General features: G+C 42.7%; 2 protein-coding genes across 3 annotated transcripts; one reads left to right on the top strand and one right to left on the bottom strand.

Annotated features, from left to right (window-relative positions):
• Positions 1–297: 297 nt before the first annotated feature.
• Positions 298–10,548, top strand: LOC311148339 (uncharacterized protein). 2 transcript variants are annotated; one of them, XM_084185274.1, is made up of 7 exons: positions 298–821; positions 1,065–1,448; positions 5,556–5,864; positions 6,196–6,312; positions 6,580–6,777; positions 9,917–10,075; positions 10,380–10,548. In XM_084185274.1, exons 1-7 carry the CDS (start codon positions 779–781, stop codon positions 10,415–10,417), a joined length of 1,248 nt encoding a protein of 415 aa, XP_084041400.1. In that variant the 5' UTR covers positions 298–778; the 3' UTR covers positions 10,418–10,548. The 2 variants fall into 2 exon arrangements, with proteins under 2 accessions (XP_084041400.1, XP_084041399.1); XM_084185273.1 differs by having other exon boundaries at positions 1,065–1,532.
• Positions 10,549–12,347: 1,799 nt separating this feature from the next.
• On the bottom strand, positions 12,348–19,457 carry LOC311148343 (uncharacterized protein). Its single transcript, XM_084185279.1, has 6 exons — positions 18,618–19,457; positions 18,263–18,361; positions 17,937–17,971; positions 17,735–17,817; positions 17,558–17,614; positions 12,348–14,998 (listed from the first exon to the last, which is right to left on the bottom strand). The coding sequence occupies exons 1-6, from the start codon at positions 18,697–18,699 to the stop codon at positions 14,776–14,778; spliced, it is 579 nt and encodes a 192-aa protein (XP_084041405.1). The 5' UTR covers positions 18,700–19,457; the 3' UTR covers positions 12,348–14,775.
• Between the last annotated feature and the right edge of the window lie 186 nt (positions 19,458–19,643).

Below are 19,643 nucleotides of genomic sequence, written 5' to 3'. Positions count from 1 at the left end.
TTTATCAAATTAACTAATAATTGTCTTTTGTTGAATTTATACAACAACATTCCAAACTTGTTCACCATTATTTAGTTTAATTGTGGCATGATTTCACAATTTTTTTAATCAGTTTGCATGTTTCAATGGTGGCCTTTTATTTTGAAGGCAAACCGCCGATTCCACTTTGTTGCTCACACTAATGTTGTTCACGAAACACTGGTATAATTCCTTACGTAATTACGTAAGTGCGACGCGTCGCGGACATGTGTCTTGCTAGTTTTAGAAAACAACTCATCTTTCGAAAGGATTCACCGATAGCCGTGACGTGATTATATATCGATGAAAAAATAATACTGTATCTACATATTGAACAATTAAATGTTTTTAACCATAATCTTCGCGTTCTCTCAAAAAAGGTTTGTAGTTAAAGAACATTCATATTTACGACACGGAGTAGTTTTCTCGGTTTGATATTTGTATATGTTTGATATAAGTTATGAAACGCGAAAGGAAGGACCGCGACGGACCTGTATTTAGCCAGCTAAGCTAACCACGCAGGATCGAATACAGTGTCAGTGACTGAAGGAATGTAGCTAGCCAGCTGTACTACGAGCTAACACGCCGAAATCCATCAGATAGTAGTGTGGTAGTTTGACTTGTTAGCCAGCTATAGTGGTGTCAAGTTGAAGGTCTCCACTCCCCTTATCGGTGCATTTTGAGTAGTCCGTTTCCCCGAAAACCGAATCAAAGCTAAACGTCAGCAGAACCATCTCTCGATTTGCGGTCAAATGGAACAATGACAAAGATGCTGAATATTCTACTTGTCTTTACAACGCTAGGTCAGTGATCATTCGATATTTTTTCTGTGTGGTGTAATCTGTTAATTTTAGAATTAGCTAACTTACGTATTTCAATACTTAAGTATTTCAATATGCTTGTGTGATGAGTTAAGTGTCAGATACATCATGTTGAGTACTGAGACTGTAGCGGCTAACATCGATATGTCTGCTTTGCTTGAGTAGTTAAGATTATAGATAAAATGTACTGTTTTCCTCACTCTTTCTCTTGCTGTTCCCATACAGGCTGTGCTCTTGTTACTTGGGATGTAGATGCAGACGGTGAGTCACTCAGAATGATACAGTCTGCAGATGGCGTGTCGTCAATCCGCCTAGTCAGCGGGGACACTGACTGTTCGGGACGCGTGGAGCTGCTCCAGAGGAACCAGTGGGGGACGGTGTGTGACCACGGCTGGGACCTGAGGGAGGCTGACGTGGTGTGCCAGGAGCTGGGCTGTGGGCTGGCCGAGAACGCCCTCCGTGGAGCTGCGTTTGGCAAGGGCACCGGAAAGATCTGGCTGAGGCACGTCCAGTGCTCGGGCCATGAGGCGAGCCTGACGCGATGTCCCAGGGTCCTCCACAGTGAACCCACCTGCACACATGATAATGACGCTGGGGTGAAATGCTCAGGTGAGACTGAGGACCAGGAGGATAGCCTAGTACCAGATCAGTTGAAACGGTTTAAACAGATCTGGGGCCCCCGTGCTTCAGGAGGTAAGGACACCTAAAATAGTGGGGGTTTTGAAATGGGACAGAAAACATTTCCACGTTGGAGTAACGTTTAAGAATTGATAATATGCGTGTGATGTGATTGTACAGTGGTTCCTCAATTAAAAGTTGAGTCATGCCATGGTGGTCCTCTGTAGCTCAGCTGGTAGAGCACGGCGCTTGTAACGCCAAGGTAGTGGGTTCGATCCCCGGGACCACCCATACACAAACATGTATGCACGCATGACTGTAAGTTGCTTTGGATAAAAGCGTCTGCTAAATGGCTTATTATTATTATTATTATTATTATTATTATTATTATTATTATTATTATGGTGTAGCTTTACAGTGCTTGCCGTTAATGCTCGTTCAAACCACCAGAGGGCATCTTTGAGCACATCTACTCAATTTATTAATAAGGGCCTTTGAAGCTGAGCAGAGATCACCATGCCATGCAATTATGAATACACTTCATGATTTAAAATTAAATTATATATTTCATTTTAGGCCAATGGTAAGCGAAAAGGAAGAAGATCAAGCAAGCCGAGTCCCAATATGGGCAGAATATTGTATGAAATATTCTGATGGTTAAAGGCCGACATTTGGTCGTTTCAATTAAATCGGGTTATTTCAATTCAAATGTGACTCGTTCCATTCTACATTCTCTTGTTGATATTATATCCTGGCCTTCATTTAGGATTATTTTAGTGGTAACCCGTTCTCCGGTTCACAACGCTGTATGGGTTTTGACTGACAGCAGTTATAAACAACAACAAGATGCCCCATCCCTCCTGCTACTTTTGCACATTTGTTGTTGTCTGAGTGAAGGAAATGCTGTAAAGTGAAGGAAATGCTGTAAAGTGAGGGAAATGTTGTAAAGTGAAGGAAATGCTGTAAAGTGAAGGAAATGCTGTAAAGTGAAGGAAATGCTGTAAAGTGAAGGAAATGCTGTAAAGTGAGGGAAATGCTGTAAAGTGAGGGAAATGCTGTAAAGTGAAGGAAATGCTGTAAAGTGAGGGAAATGCTGTAAAGTGAGGGAAATGCTGTAAAGTGAGGGAAATGCTGTAAAGTGAAGGAAATGCTGTAAAGTGAGGGAAATGCTGTAAAGTGAGGGAAATGCTGTAAATCGAGATGCTACCAGATGCTTCTTTCTATTGTTGTCATCTGTTCAGTAACATACCATAATAATGTTTTTATTTAATTTTATTTATTTCACCTTTATTTAACCAGGTAAGCCAGTTGAGAACAAGTTCTCATTTACAACTGCGACCTGGCCAAGATAAAGCAAAGCAGTGCGATTAAAAACAACAACACAGAGTTACATATGGGGTAAAACAAAACATAAAGTCAAAAAATACAACAGAAAATATATATACAGTGTGTGCAAATGTAGCAAGTTATGGAGGTAAGGCAATAAATAGGCTATAGTGCAAAATAATTACAATTAGTATTAACACTGGAATGATAGATGTGCAAGAGATGATGTGCAAATAGAGATACTGGGGTGCAAAAGAGCAAAATAAATAACAATATGGGGATGAGGTAGTTGGGTGGGCTTACTTTTATACTATTCCAGGTATACCTTTCAAGTGTCTCCGCTGTCCTGGCGTCGTGGGGGAGCTTGTTCCACCATTGGGGTGCCAGAGCAGCGAATAGCTTTGACTGGGCTGAGTGGGAACTGTGCTTCCGTAGAGGTAGGGGGGCCAGCAGGCCAGAGGTGGATGAACGTAGTGCCCTCGTTGGGTGTAGGGTCTGATCAGAGCCTGAAGGTACGGAGGTGCCGATCCCCTCACAGCTCCGTAGGCAAGCACCATGGTCTTGTAGTAGATGCGAGCCTCAACTGGAAGCCAGTGGTATATACCAGGGTTCCCCAACTGGCGACCACCCGCGGGTCACCAGTTGGGGAACCCTGGTATATTGGACCCGCGGGTGGTTTTATCTGGACCACTAGTTTTCATTGTAGGACATAAAATACTGTAAAAATACCAGGAAATCAGCTCCAAGTGATTTTAATTTAGGAAATCTGTTCCCAAGTATTCCCACGCATCATAGAGACGTGATCTTATGCAAATGTAAGCAAGGTTTGAAATTATTATGTTTTGTGGTCAATTTGCAGTCTACAAATGATTTGTAATGATGTTCCGGCCCCCTGACCATCCGCTCGAGAAACAAATCGGCCCGCGGCTGAATCTATATGATGATCCTTGCAATATACCGTACCAGACCATAATATACCTCAATGAACCGCAGCATAACCTCAGCTTTTAATTGAGGAACCACTGTGGGTTTTTTTTGACAATGTACGTGGCTAGGAATTATCCTAATGGCTGTATAACATGGTGCCTTCAGAAAGTATTCACACCCCTTGACTTTTTCCACATTTTGTTGTGTTAAAGCCTGAATTTAAAATGAATTAAATTGAGATGTTGTGTTGCTGGTCTACACACAACACCCCATAATGTCAAAGTGGAATTATGTGAAATGTCTTCAGTCAATAAGTATTCAACCCCTTTGTTATGGCTAGCCTAAATGAGTTCAGGAGTAAAAATGTGCTTAACAAGTCACATAAGCTACATGGACACACTGTGTGCAATAAGTGTATAACATGATTTGTGAATGACTACCTCATCTCTGTATCCCACACATACAATTATCTGTAAGGTCCCTCAGTCGAGCAGTGAATTCCAAACACAGATTCAACCACAAAGACCGTGGAGGTTTTCCAATGCCTCGCAAAGAAGGGCACCTATTGGTAGATGGGTTAAAAAAATATATCCCTTTGAGCATAGTTAAGTTATTAATTACACTTTGGATGGTGCATTAACATACCCAGTCACCACAAAGACACAGGCGTAACTCAGTCGCCGGAGAGGAAGGAAACTGCACAGGGATTTCACCATGAGGCCAGTGGTGACTTTAAAACAGTTACAGAGTTTAATGGCTTTTAGAGGAGGAAACTGAGGATGGATCAACAACATTGTAGTTACTCCACAATACTAACCTAATTTACTTTTATTTTATTTTACCTTTATTTAACTAGGCAAGTCAGTTAAGAACAAATTCTTATTTACAATGACGGCCTACCCCGGCCAAACCCGGACGACTGAGATGCAGTGCCTTAGACCGCTGCGCCACTCGGGAGCCCTAATTGACAGAGTGAAAAGAAGGAAGCCTGTACAGAATAAAAAAACATTGAAAAAAATGCATCCTGTTGGCAACAAGGCACTAAAGTAATACTGCAAAAAATGTGGCAATGCAATACATTTTTTGGCCTGAATATATATATAATGTTACGTTTGGGGCAAATCCAATAAAACTCATTACTGAGTACCACTCTCCATATTTTCAAGCATACTGGTGGCTGCATCATGTTATGGGTATGCTTGTAATCGTTAAGGACTGGGGAGTTTTTCAGGATAAAAAAAAAGAAACTGAATGGAGCTAAGCACAGACAAAATCCTAGAGGAAAACCTGCTTTCCACCAGACACTGGGAGGTGAATTCACCTTTCAAGCAGGACAATAACCTAACACACAAGGCCAAATCTACACTGGAGTTGCTTACCAAGAAGACAGTGAATATTCCTGAGTGGCCGTGTTAGTTTTGACTTAAATCTGCTTGAAAGTCTGGCAAAACTTGATGGTTGTCTAGCAATGATCAGCAACCAATTTGACAGAGCTTGAAGAATTTTGAAAATAAGGGGAAAAATTGTACAATCCATGTGTGGAAAGACCTAAAGGCTCACAGCTGTAATCAATTCGAAAGGTGATTCTAACATGTATTGACTTAGGGGTGTGAATACTTATGTAAATGAGATATTTCAGTATTTTATTGTCAATACATTTGCTAAAATTTCTAAAAACATGTTTTCACTTTTTTTATTTATTATGGGGTATTGTGTGTAGATGGGTGAGGGGGAAAAAATATCATTTTAGTCCAATTTGAATTCAGGCTGAAACACAACGACGTGTGGAATAAGGTCGAGGGGTATGAATACTTTCTGAAGGCCCTGTATCGATCTCCCTGACAGGTACACTGTTGACGCCCACCCTGTCCCTGCTCTCCCCTCACACTGTCTTCTCTGCCGGGGAGACGGTTCGCTTCGGCTGCACTGTGCTACTGGGCCACCACCTGAATGGCTTCCACCTGTATAAGAGGGGCGTCGCCACCCCGTTGGTGACTCAGAGGGTGGACTCTGCCCAGACCAGGGTGGAGCTGACTCTGTCTGACCTGGAGACGACCCACCAGGGCAGCTACAGCTGTCTGTACAGGATCAAGGGCAGCTCTCCCTCCTCCCCGCTCAGCTCTCCACCCAGCAACTCTATCAACATCACTGTGGGTGAGTCATCTGGGGCCTGTTTTACTTAGTAGGATACAAAATGGAAGAAAAATAAGATTTGCTACAGTATTCGCTAAAGTTCATTAGGGCACACCGTAGCAAAAATGTTTTGTAACATAAAAGGGAAAACTTGTATTTATTGGACAGGTAGTACCTCCTCGTTTCACTCTATTTCAAAACATGTTCTCCCTACTGAACTCATCTTTTATCATTTTGGTTTTGTCTGAGATCCGGACATCTTTTCCAGGAGAAAAAAAGACTGACTTGTTTTGTAATTTTGATCTATCTATTTTGACCCCCCCCCCCCCCCGTCTCCCTCCCATCTCGCCAGTGGAGCTGCACACCCCTCAGCACTGGTACAACACGTCCATCGAGGCTCCCACAGGCTCTGTCATCAAAGGCCACAGCTTCACCATCACCTGCTCCGCCGAGCAGCAGTACCCTGGAGGTAGCTTAATTGATTAATACATTAATTGATTGGATTTATTTTACAATAAATAAATAAAAAACTAATTGGTCTGGTTTCTTGGATATTAACTGTAGCCCTGTACTAAAAAGCCATTTCAATGGAGATTCTCCAATAAGCTTTTTAGTCTAGGGCTAAACTGTCTCCGGAAAACCGGCCCATATAGGCAAGAAGAAGCAGTACATAGCTACATTTACAAAAACTGTCCAGGATAACACAATATTCAAAATTTTTAATTTCCTTATTGAGGTTCCTTTCAGCTGCGTCTGATCCGTTCCAACGGCACGGTGCGCCAGTCGCTGCCCGCCCTCACTCCCTCCGTCACCTTCACCTTCTCAAACGCACAACGCTCCAACGAGGGCTACTATTACTGCCTCTACAGGGTCCAGCTGGGCGGGAGAACCTTCGTGTCCCGGGAGAGCCAACCGCTCCCCATCTCCATCAGAGGTGAGGACAGGGCAGTCAGCATTTAGGGCAGGGATGGGCAACTGGCTGCTCCCATTTTGAAGCCCTCGGAACAATTTCCCCCCCAAAATAGTAGAATACAAAAGGTGCCATTTCAAAATGTTTTTGTGCATCAGCAGTTGTATTGCTATGTCAGTCACTGATAGTCAGTCAATTAGCCCATGTCAGACACATTTTGGGGGGGATTGCTAAGTTAGTTTAGCAACCAGCTATCAAAACCATGGTCGAATTACCGGCCGGGGGGGCCCCCATTGATTTTGTTAGTCAGTCTCACTCAGATATCATGTTAAAAACTGCAAACATGACTCTCCACCCTATGGCAAAATGTGTAGAATTGCAGCAAACTTTCTTTTAAAACTGCAACATTTTCTCTATTTTCACATAATGACTGTCTGTCCATTTGGGTTGTGTCCATAGACACACAGTGTATTCGGAAAGTATTCGGACCCCTTCCCTTTTTCCACATTTTGTTACATTACAGCCTTATTCTAAAATGTATTAAATAAATAAAAATCCTAATGAATTTACACACAATACCCCATAATGACAAAGCTAAAACAGGTTTTTAGAAATTTTTGCAAATGTATTAAAAATAAAAAACATACCTTATTTACTTAAGTATTCAGACCCTTTGCTATGAGGCTCGAAATTGAGCTCAGGTGCATCCTGTTTCCATTGATCATCCTTGATGTTTCTACAACTTGATTGGAGTTCACCTGGGGTAAATTAAATTGATTGGACATGATTTGGAAAGGCACACACCTGTCTATTTAAGGTCCCACAGTTGACTGCATGTCAGAGCAAAAACCAAGCCATGAGGTCGAAGGAATTGTCCGTAGAGCTCTGAGACAGGATTGTGTCGAGGCACAGATCTGATTCAAGCAGGTCTTTTATGGTAGAGTGGCCAGACGGAAGCCACTCCTCAGTAAAAGGCACAAGACAGCCCACTTGGAGTTTGCCAAAAGGCACCTAAATTAAACTCAGACCATGATAAAAAAGATTCTCTGGTCTGATGAAACCAAGATTGAACTCTTTGGCCTGAATGCCAAGCGTCACGTCTGGAGGAAACCTGGCACCATCCCTACGGTGAAGCATGGTGGTGGCAGCATCATGCTGTGGAGATGTTTTTCAGCGGCAGGGACTGGGAGACTAGTAAAGATTGAGGGGGAAAATGAACGGAGCAAAGTACAGAGAGATCCTTGATGAAAACCTGCTCCAGAGCGCTCAGGACCTCAGACTGGGGAAAAGGTTCACCTTCCAACAGGACAACGACCCTAAGCACACAGCCAAGACAACGCAGGAGTGGCTTCGGGACAAGTCTCTGAATGTCCTTGAGTGGCCCAGCCAGAGCCCGGACATGAACCCAATCGAACATCTCTGGAGAGACCTGAAAATAGCTGTGCAATGCCGCTCCCCACCTAACCTGACAGAGCTTGAGAGGATCTGCAGAGAAGAATGGGAGAAACTCCCCAAATACAGGTGTGCCAAGCTTGTAGCGTCATACCCAAGAATACTCAAGGCTGTAATCGCTGCCAAAGGTGCTTCAACTAAGTACTGAGTAAAGGGTCTGAATACTTACATAAAATGTTTTTAATTATTTAAAAAAATTATAATAATTATACATTTGCTAAAATTTCTGTTTTTGCTTTGTCATTATTGTGTGTAAATTGTAAAAAACTATTTCATCCATTTTAGAATAAGGCTGTAATGTAACAAAATGTAAACTGTAAGTGAAGTGGAAACGTTGTTAGAAATTGCGTAATTCAAATCTGGGATTGGAATAAGAATCAAGAGATCTTCAATCCAAGCTTAATTTATTATATGCAAAATGTATGTATGATAAGTATGAAGGTTCGTATATACGGGTCCGCTGAGATACCACGCAGGGCACTCAGAGAACTGATCCATTGTTCTAAGTTCTTCTTCAAATACTCTGACAGAAAGCCTCCACCTCTTCTGTTGGCCAACCAGAGCAAAGGACTGAGTGTGGTTCAGCCAATCCGTTGGCGCAGGGGTTGGTCCCAACTCCTCGGCACTCCATTTGTTGCACATTGTTGCCAGGCATGTTGCCAGGCATAAGTTGCTATCATTATAACCTATGGAATCAGCACCCAAAAGACACCATTCCACTGTACTCCATGTACCCATGTTCAAGGACAGTTTCACAGACAACAAAGAGAGAGTGTTCGTATCTGTAAGAAATACAAGTCTTATCTGTCCTACCCCTAACGTTCCTTACATGAATAACAGCCTGTTATGTGAAACAATTTATATCAGTACAGTTCATTAATGCATTCCTTCCAAGCTATTCATCACATACAGATCCAATTATGAGAAAAATAGAACCCAACAACGTCTAGGAGCAACAACGGCTCAGCAGGGAAGTGGCAGGCCACACAAGCTCACAGAACGGGACCGCCGAGTGCTGAAGCGCCTAGCGCGTAAAAATCGTCTGTCCTCGTTTGCAACACTCACTACCGAGTTCCAAACTGCCTCTGGAAGCAACGTCAGCACAATAACTGTTTGATGGGAGCTTCATGAAATAGGTTTCCATGGCCGAGCAGCCCAAGATCACCATGCGCAATGCCAAGCGTCGGCTGGAAGGCCCTTTCCTGTTTCAGCATGACCATGCCCCGTGCACCAAGCGAGGTCCATACAGAAATGGTTTGTTGAGATTGGTGTCGAAGAACTTGACTGGTCTGCACAGAGCCCTATCCTCAACCCCATCAAACACATTTGGGATGAATTGGAACGCAACTGCGAGCCAGGCCTAATCGCCCAACATCAGTGCCCGACTTCACTAATGCTCTTGTGGCTGAATGGAAGCAAGTCCCCGCATCAATGATCCAACATCTAGTGGAAAGCCTTCCCAGAAGAGTGGAGGCTGTTATAGAAGCAAAGGGGGGACCAACTCCATATTAATGCCCATGATTCTGGAAGGAGATGTTCGATGAGCAGGTGTCCACATACTTTTGTTCACATAGTGTATATTCATTTTTGTTTGTGTACTTCATTGGTTGTGTCCACCCCCTCAGACCTGGAAGATACAAACCATAATATAAAACATTGATCACTTCTCATATTGTCTGTCTGTCCATCTGGGTTGTGTCCCCCTCATCAGACCCAGACCCAGTGTTGAGCCCTATGGTGATCAGCTGGCTGGCGTCTGCTCTGACCTTCCTCGTGGCTGTCCTCCTCATCATCATCATCATCGTTGCCAGAGTCATGCTCTGCAAGAGACAGAAGAAACCCTCGGAGCTAGAGAGAGAGACCAGAACCTGTGAGTCCTTGTCTTGTATTGTCCCACTCCTAGCTTTAGCCTGGAATCCAGGTTGGGGTCAGTTCCATTTCAATTCCGGTCAATTCAGAAAGTAAACCAATTCCACATTTTGACTGGAATTGAAATAGAATTGACCTCAACCCTGCTGGAATCCAAACTAATAGAAACACTGGTGAAACGGGGCTTATCAGTTTGGATTCCAGGCTATCTTGGCTTACCACTTTCAAGTTAATTTAGAAGAATCATCCTGTATAACCACTAACAGACTGACGTGTCCATTTTACATGTCTGATTTGACCAACAGGTGTGGACAACACGTATGTTGCCTTAGCAATAAAATGATGAGATGAGCAGATATATTGGAGAAAGAGAAGGACCATGTGTTTGAAGATGGAACCCTCAACGCAGACTTTCCGGAGCTGACAACCTTCCTCAGGGATGGGGTCACAGACAGAGATATATATATATATATATATATATATATATATATATATATATATATATATATATAGGTGACACAAGACAAGTACCAAAGCACTACGTTGGAGCCATACACACGACATGCCTCAGTCTGTCACCATCTACTAGAACCTACTAGAACCTGGTAGAATCCTGCATTAGAACATGACAACAGCACTTGTAGGTAGATTTGTTAAGCCGTCGTCCATATACCAGGCACACTGTAATGAACACTACAATCAGCTAACTATAAAAGGACAATGACTACAATGACCCTCTTGGACACTTTCTGGACCAGTTCTCATGTCAAAATCAGCTACAACTGACAAGGCTGGACATTAAAATAGACTGAGCACTGTGTTCCAATGCCAATGATTTAAAGTGTTAAATGATGGTTGAATAAGACTGACGGTCAGTTAAACTATTTCACGATTGATGTCAACAAGAGAACAGCGGACACTTGTTGGACTGAAGAAAGATTCACTTAAGGCGTCAGCATGCTTCAGTTGGGCTGGCGGCTAGCCGAAGTCGGCTAGGGGAACCGAACGAGTGTGCTCACATACTCCCTTAAAAGACCGTAGCTTGAAAAACAAGAAAAAAGCGGCAGTAGGACTGTTTGTCCATTTTGAGAAGCCGTAGCCAGTATACACTTCCTCAATAGTCCGAATTAATCGAAGATACAGTAACTCAAGAAATCTGTCATTAATTTTGACGTTTTTGCTGAGAAGATTTTAGTTGCGTATTTTTACATCTAAGATGTTCGGTGCAGTATTTAGCAATGAAAACATGTCGTCTCATTGAATAACAACAGACTTTACTGAAGAATCTCTACTATTGACCAATCACCGACGAAGGGGCGTAGACTTCGGCTACGGACTTCGGCTTGCCTCAAGAAAAAAATGTGTGCCTGAACAACATTCAAAAACCCTTACCGAAGTCCAAAACGAACAACAACGTCACAAAATGTCGTCATAATATATGCGCTAACTCTTCCGGACTGTTTCGGCTGGGAAGCATGTGGACGCCTTTAGGCTTGGCAAGCTCCACTCCTGATTGGTGGAGTAGTTTGATAGCCTGGTCCCAGATCTGTTTGTGCTGTCTTGCCACTGTTGGTGAGACAATGACCACAGGAGTGGGCAAACGGCACAAACAGATCTGGGACCAGGCTAGGAGTTTTTGATGATACTGGTGTTCAGACAGAAAGCTTGACTGTGAAATCAATTTGTTCTCTTCAGGTCTCTTTGTTAATATGTTGTGTATTTACACTATTTATTAGTTGAATCAATTTTTTTGTATTTATTTATTACAAGACTTCACTGTAAATTAACGTGAGGCTACATCAAGGATCATTAATTCTTTCTCTCACAGATAACAATCCATGATTAGTTAGAGAAATGTGTAGTCATGTTTCAGTAGAGGTGACCCTAACGACAGATCTGGGACCATCTTGCTGATAGTTGTGATGTAACCTCGGAAGCCCAGGCTTCGCTCGATCTGGAAGGATGACTTAGCGAGACTAGTTGTGATGTCCATCTCCAACAGAGACTAGTTGTGATGTCCATCTCCAACAGAGACTAGTTGTGATGTCCATCTCCAACAGAGACTAGTTGTGATGTCTAGAGAGAATCTATGGGGGCCAGGGTTTTTATATTTTACTTACTTAGTCATATGAATGACCACATTCACCGATATCGCTGTAAGTTCTGTTCACCGTATGTAGCTGGGAACAAATAAAAAATATGTATAATCTGTGATCACAGATTTTATCCTCCACTAGCCAGTGTTCAATAAGTTAAAAGAAAGAAATGAGAAATTGTGTTTTGATACAGAAACATTTATTTTAAAGTTGGGAGATTACTCAAAATGGCTGGATACGAAATATATGCGAACAGTTTACTGTCTTGCTGAAAAGTATTTATTTGTAGACTGTGGGTACATCCTAAATGGCATCCGATTCCCTATATAGTGCTCATTAACTACATTTGACCACAGTCCTATGGGCCCTGGTCACAAGTAGTGCACTATATAGGGAATAGGGTGCCATCTTGGAACGCAGACTGTGCTTATAAACATTATTGTGTGACCAAAGTGATATCCTCTGATGAAACAGACAAGTTGTCTGGAAACGTCAAAAAGTGATTATTACAAATGATACTGCAGGTGTAGAAACGTGTACTTGTGACGTCGCCATAAAGCCATCTAACAAAACCACAATTCACATCACACACACCAAACATTTGAATGACAATACACCTACCACAGCAATTGCATTTGTATAAATGTGTGAATTGAACCTTTAACAAGTCAAAATGCTAAGGCACTTCATTTAGAACATTGATGTCATTTAGAACTTTGTAGTGTCATTTAAACAACCAAAAATAACAATTGATTTTCTTGTTCATTAAGAAAGCTAAACTTTTGATTCAGTTAGACCATGCCCATTACAAGCTTATCTTCCTAAAAAATACAGTTATTTCAGAATACTTGACTCATTGTTACTGCTTTGTAGTATACCCCCCAGGACGCAGAGAGATTACTGCGTATGGCTGACTAAGCCATACTATACAAGTAGATGGCACATTGTGTCAGGACTTTTACACCAATAGCCATTACCAAATCATAGTACACTACATGACCAAAAGTATGTGGACACCTGCTCGTCGAACATCTCATGCCAAAATCATGGGCATTAATATGGAGTTGGTCTCCCCCTTTGCTGCTATAACAGCCTCCACTCTTCTGGGAAGGCTTTCCACTAGATGTTGGAACAGAGCTGCGGGGACTTGCTTCCATTCAGCCACAAGAGCATTAGTGAGGTTGGGCACTGATGTTGGGCGATTAGGCCTGGCTCGCAGTCGGCGTCATCCAAAGTTGTTCGATGAGGTTGAGGTCAGGGCTCTGTGCAGGCCAGTCAAGTTCTTCCACACCGATCTCGACAAACCATTTCTGTGTGGACCTCGCTTGGTGCACGGGGGCATTGTCATGCTGAAACAGGAAAGGGCCTTCCCCAAACTGTTGCCACAAAGTTGGAAGCTCAGAATCGTCTAGAATGTCATTGTATGCTGTAGTGTTAAGATTTCCCTTCACTGGAACTAAGGGGCCTAGCCCGAACCATGAAAAACAGCACCAGACCATATTCCTCCTCCACCAAACTTTACAGTTGGCACTATGCATTGGGGCAGGTAGTGTTTTCCTGGCATCCGCCAAACCCAAATTCAGCTGTCGGACTACCAGATGGTGAAGCGTGATTCATCACTCCAGAGAACTCGTCCAATGGCGGTGAGCTTTACACCACTACAGCCGACGCTTGGCATTGCGCATGGTAATCTTAGGCTTGTGTGCGGCTGCTCGGCCATGGAAACCCATTTCATGAAGCTCCCGACGAACAGTTATTGTGCTGACGTTGCTTCCAGGGGCAGTTTGGAACTCGGTAGTGAGTGTTGCAACCGAGGACAGACGATTTTTAGGCGCTTCAGCACTCGGAGGTCCCGTTCTGTGAGCTTGTGTGGCCTACCACTTCCGTGGCTGAGTCGTTGTTGCTCCTAGACGTTTCCACTTCACAATAACAGCACTTATAGTTGACCGGGGCAGCTCTAGCAGGGCAGAAATTTGAGGAACTGCCGTTGAAAGTCACTGAGCTCTTCAGTAAGGCCATTATACTGTTTGTCTATGGAGATTGCATGGCTGTGTGCTTGGAATTGTATACACCTGTTAGCAACTGGTGTGGCTGAAATAGCGGAATCCACTAATTTGAAGGGGTGACCACATACCTTTGTGTGTATATAGTGTATTTCTGATTGATATATAGTATGTGGTAAGTTAATTTACTGTAAGCCATGGACACTACATTTTTTAAGATGATCAAGACAGTACTGTGAGAAATTGTCATCACTATTACCCAAAGAAGCACCGTATTTTGGTAACAGAATACTATACGTCATCTAGTAACTATATACGAGTTGGGACGGGAGGAAATGTTCTGCCGTTCCTTTAACCAATAGTGAAGTATGGCAGAACCCAATGTCAGTCACCTTTTTTTTATATAAACCACAAGCAAAAAGAATAACAGGCATGGGATGTGCCTTAGTACATTCGTAAAATATGAACACTGGGTCGTATTCATTCACACAGTAGCGAAACGTTTTAAAACGTTGTCCGACTGAAAATTAGCGATTTTCTTATTGGACAAGTTAAAATACGTCCCAGATTTGGAAATGTATCTGTAAATGTCGTAAATGTCATCATTGGATTCTGTTAAAGGGGCTACTCTCTGCGGACTCCATGTTGATAAATATGAAGTAGAGGAACCCAGCTACGATCAGGAAGACCAGGAACTGGATCCAGAGAGGGATCAGTCTCCCAGATCTCTCTGTTTTTTCCTCCTCCACAACACCACCTCCAGACTTCACCACAGGCGTTGGTTTGGAGTAGGACGAGGATGATGGTGTGTTGTAGACATGGGGCCTGAAAATGGGGCATTTAGTCTCAAATATGACTACATTCAGGTATGTGATCAGGACAACATAGAAAAGCAGGCCCTTAGTTAGGGGATAGGTCAGTTTCGATATACACTGAGTATACCAAACATTATGAACACCTTCCTAATATTGAGTTGCAATCTCCCCATTACCACGAGCCCGTCCTCCCCATCACCACGAGCCCGTCCTCCCCATCACCGCGAGCCCGTTCTCCCCATCACCACGAGCCCGTCCTCCCCATTACCACGAGCCCGTCCTCCCCATTACCACGAGCCCGTCCTCCCCATTACCACGAGCCCGTCCTCCCCATTACCACGAGCCCGTCCTCCCCATTACCACGAGCCCGTCCTCCCCATTACCACGAGCCCGTTCTCCCCATTACCACGAGCCCGTCCTCCCCATTACCACTAGCCCGTCCTCCCCATTACCACGAGCCCGTTCTCCCCATTACCACGAGCCCGTCCTCCCCATTACCACGAGCCCGTCCTCCCCATTACCACGAGCCCGTTCTCCCCATTACCACGAGCCCGTCCTCCCCATTACCACGAGCCCGTCCTCCCCATTACCATGAGCCCGTCCTCCCCATTACCATGAGCCCGTCCTCCCCAATTAAGGTGCCACCAACCTCCTGTGGTTGACTCCAATGCTTCCCACAGTTGTGTCAAGTTGGCTGGATGTCCTTTGGGTGGTGGACCATTCATGACGGGAAACTGTTGAGCGTGAAAAACCCAGCAGCGTTGCAGTTCTTGACACAAACCGGTGCGTCTGGCACCTACTACCATAGCCCGTTCAAAGGCACTTTAATATTTTGTCTTGCCCATTCACCCTCTGAATGGCACACATACACAATCCATGTCTCAATTGTCTCAAGGCTTTAAAATCCTTCTTTAACCTGTCTCCTCCCCTTCATCTACACTGATTGGTGGATTTAACATGTGACCAGTAAGGGATGATAGACTGGCCAGGTGAGAGCTGTCATGAAAATAGTGTTCTTAATGTTTGTATGCTCAGTATTTCACACCCCTTGACTTTTTCCACATTTTGTGTTACAGCCTGAACTTAAAATGGATTCAATTTAGATGTTTTTGTCACTGGCCTACACACAATACGTCATGTCAGGGTGGAATTGTTTTTTTATTTTATTTTTGTTACAAATTAAAAATGAAAACCTGAAATGTCTTCAGTCAATAAGTATTCAACCCCTTTGTTATGGCTAGCCTAAATGAGTTCAGGAGTAAAAATGTGCTCATCTCTGTATCCCACACATACAATTATCTGTAAGGTCCCTCAGTCGAGCAGTGAATTTCAAACACAGATTCAACCCAAAAAAACAGGGAGGTTTTTCCAATGCCTCGCAAAGAAGGGCACCTATTGGTAGATGGGTACAAATACAAAAAGAAGACATTGAATATCCCTTTGAGCATGGTGAAGTTATTAATTACACTTCGGGTGGTGTATCAATACACCCAGTTACTACAAAGATACAGGCGTCCTTCCTAACTCAGTTGCCGGAGAGGAAGGAAACCGCACAGTGATTTAACCATGAGAGCAATGGTGACTTTAAAACTGAGTTTAATGGCTGTGATAGGAGGAAACTGAGGATTGATCAACAACATTACTCCACAATACTAACCTAATTCACAGAGTGAAAAGAAGGAAGCCTGTACAGAATAGAAAACATTCCAAAACACATTGCTGAGTACCATTCTCCATATTATGGGTATGCTTGTAATCGTTAAGGACTGGGGAGTTTTTCAGGATAAAAAATAAACAGAATGGAGCTAAGCACAGGCAAAATCCTAGAGGAAAACCTGGTTCAGTCTGCTACCCACTAGGCAACGAATTCACATTTCAGCCTAAAACAGAACCTAAAACACAAGGCCAAATCGACACTGGAGTTGCTTACCAAGAAGACAGTGAATATTCCTGAGTGGCCGTGTTTTAGTTGACTTAAATCTGCTTGAAAATCTATGGCAAGACTTAAATGGTTGTCTAGCAATGATCAACAACCAATTTGGCAGAGCTTGAAGAATTTTCAAAAGAATAATGGGAAAATGTTGTACAATCAAGGTGTGCAAAGCTCAGAGACTTACCCAGAAAGACTCACAGCTGTAACATGTATTGACTCAGGAGTGTGAATACTTATGTGAATTAGATTTCTGTATTTTATTTTCCAATACATTTGCCAAAAAGTCTCAACATGTTTACACTGTCATTATTGGGTATTGTGTGTATGTTGTATGTATCAATTTCATCCATTTTGAATTCAGGCTGTAACAACAAAATGTGGAATAAGTCGAGGGGTATGAATACCTTCTGAAGGCACTGAATATGAATGGAGGATAAATGTCAGAAAAGCAGGAATCACATCCCTGAACATTAGCATGGTTTCAGATCGGTTTGTCATGTATTGCCAACTCATATGGTTGTTGTTGGCATGACAATGACCATAGGACTTGGCAAGACAGCATAAACAGATCTGGGACTAAGCTATGAAAACATTATTATACATGAACAATTCGAAATATTTCTAAACAAGACTCACTCATCAACATATTGTCTTCTGCTGCTGTACTCTGGTCTTGATCTTGAATAGAGTTTGCTGCAAAGGAGAGAGAAACAAGTTGATTCGTTTTATTGGTCCACTTTAACCAACTGACCACAAAAACACTGGATAACATCACAACATTTATTAATGCAAAAAATCTGTAAACAAACGTACTCATCCACAAAGTCCCTCTCACTGTACTCTGGTCTTGACCTCATGTAGGGTTTCCCATCTCCAGAAGGCCCCGCCCTCATAACCTGCAAATATGAGAAACAGAAGAATATTGATGGTAAAACAGTTTGAATCTCCATCTATAAAATGACAGGTTGTAGAAGCAACTATGAACAAATGAATCAACCCAAGGTTGGATACTTACTGGTGTCCGATAGGTAACATAGGTAATTTCTTCCTCTGAAATGAAGAAAGAAAAAGTAAACGAACATTCCGGCAGGTAACCTAGCTGTTAGAGCGTCGGGCCAGTAACCCAATGGTCGCTGGTTCGAATCCCCTAGCCGACTAGGTGAAAAACTGTCGCTGTGCCCTTGAGCAAGGCACATAACCCTCATTGGTCCTGTAAATCGCTCTGGATAAAAGCGTCTGCTAAATGACAAAAATGTAATTCCTGATTTCCACTTAGCTCAGTCTAAAGATGGTAGCTGTATGCATAATGTAGCATTGTGTTATCGTGTATGTATAACTTACGCTCTTCTCTGTAGAAGGTTTTGTCTGGGGATGGTTTTGTGACATTGTTTTTGGCCATGGCCTCTCTCAGCTTCTTCTCATACAGGGCTCTTGTAGTGTCTCCAAAAATGCAGAAATGTTAGATGTGGCTCAGTAATGCAATTGAACGCAATGCAATTATTATAATTGAACCATTGCTACATGACTATTATAACATCATCAGTACATTTGAGACCGTCTGGTCATAGACATGTAGTCTATTAGGCAGGCCTACTCAGCAGGCTAGAAATGATTAGATACAGTAGCTAGCTCAATCGTTATTCAGCTTAGCTAGCTAACGTTAGCTAGCTAATTCAAAAATGAAAGAATTACTTACTAACGATAGGCCCGTGCTTAATTCCATACTCGTCCAATAGTTCCCTGATTTCTTGGTCAGACTTATTTCCCAGCGTGGCCATACTGTCGGCTGTATATTTATACTCTTTGGTTGCGACAGAAAATTACTCGCGTTGACTGACTACAGTAACAACAGTTACAGTTTAAAAATCAACAATGTTCTACCACCCACTTCCCCACAATGTTACCATAGAAATAGAATAGAACGGCCTTGGAACCTCCAATCACAGAGTTTCTAAACCCTGAGGCGTAACATCGCGAGACTCCCGGGAACGCTTGCGAAACAGGAACAAACAGACCAGGCTCATTGATAAATCAATGAGAGAAGTGAAAAATGATTCCTTAGTTGTTAATTTTCTCGAAATCTAAAGGCACAAACTAGATTCGAACCAATGTATTAGGTAGTTCAACATGTTATTACTCCAACCTCATAAAAGTGACAAACTGAAACGTTTTCATTTTCGCCAAAAACTACATTTTATCGGAGTGCCTTTGAGTTGACGGCTTGCACATGCGCAGTTCGACACGAGACGACCGTTAGGCCGGACGAAGTGTTTCTACGCATGCGCTTAGCTAGACAACGTCGCCATGAGAAGCAGTTTTAGCCTATCTTCATACTGTCTTTGCTTTAACCCTGGCAATTTGACTGGTAAACTCATGGGTACACTCGCAATGGCTGCCTGTTATTGTGATGCGATAATTTCAATGGTAATGTAGAATGTTCATTTAAATTGGGTTACCTGATGTGGCTCATGCAATAGAATGTACTTTTTGTAATGTCAATTGAGTTGAATCAACAAATCACAGCATAAGTAAACATTTCATTGTTAGTCTACACCTGTTATTTACAAAGCGTGTGACAAATAAAAATTGATTTGATTTATATGGATGGGTACACTTCCTGCTTTCCTCCTATGCGTACTCACGCAATGGCCACCAGTCCAACCATTATGCCATCATTGACTTGAATGGGGGATCTCCGTTCTATTTTTACATTTTACATTTT

Source organism: Coregonus lavaretus (assembly GCF_964263955.1).
Source record: "Coregonus lavaretus genome assembly, chromosome: 20".
Classification (NCBI taxonomy): domain Eukaryota; kingdom Metazoa; phylum Chordata; class Actinopteri; order Salmoniformes; family Salmonidae; genus Coregonus; species Coregonus lavaretus.
The sequence above is the reverse complement of the archived record's forward strand: the minus strand, read 5'-3'. Positions and strand labels throughout refer to the sequence as shown.

Bases quoted from the DNA above. Each gene is read 5' to 3' on its own strand.
- LOC311148339 (XM_084185273.1), top strand. From the start codon at position 779: ATGACAAAGATGCTGAATATTCTACTTGTCTTTACAACGCTAG. The intron at 822-1,064 runs GTCAGTGATCAT...GTTCCCATACAG, and splicing joins ACTTGTCTTTACAACGCTAG to GCTGTGCTCTTGTTACTTGG. The intron at 6,313-6,579 runs GTAGCTTAATTG...TTCCTTATTGAG, and splicing joins CGAGCAGCAGTACCCTGGAG to GTTCCTTTCAGCTGCGTCTG.
- LOC311148343 (XM_084185279.1), bottom strand. From the start codon at position 18,699: ATGGCCACGCTGGGAAATAAGTCTGACCAAGAAATCAGGGAACTATTG. The intron at 17,972-18,262 runs GTAAGTTATACA...TCTTCATTTCAG, and splicing joins AACCTTCTACAGAGAAGAGC to AGGAAGAAATTACCTATGTT. The intron at 14,999-17,557 runs GTGAGTCTTGTT...CCCCATTTTCAG, and splicing joins AGAAGACAATATGTTGATGA to GCCCCATGTCTACAACACAC.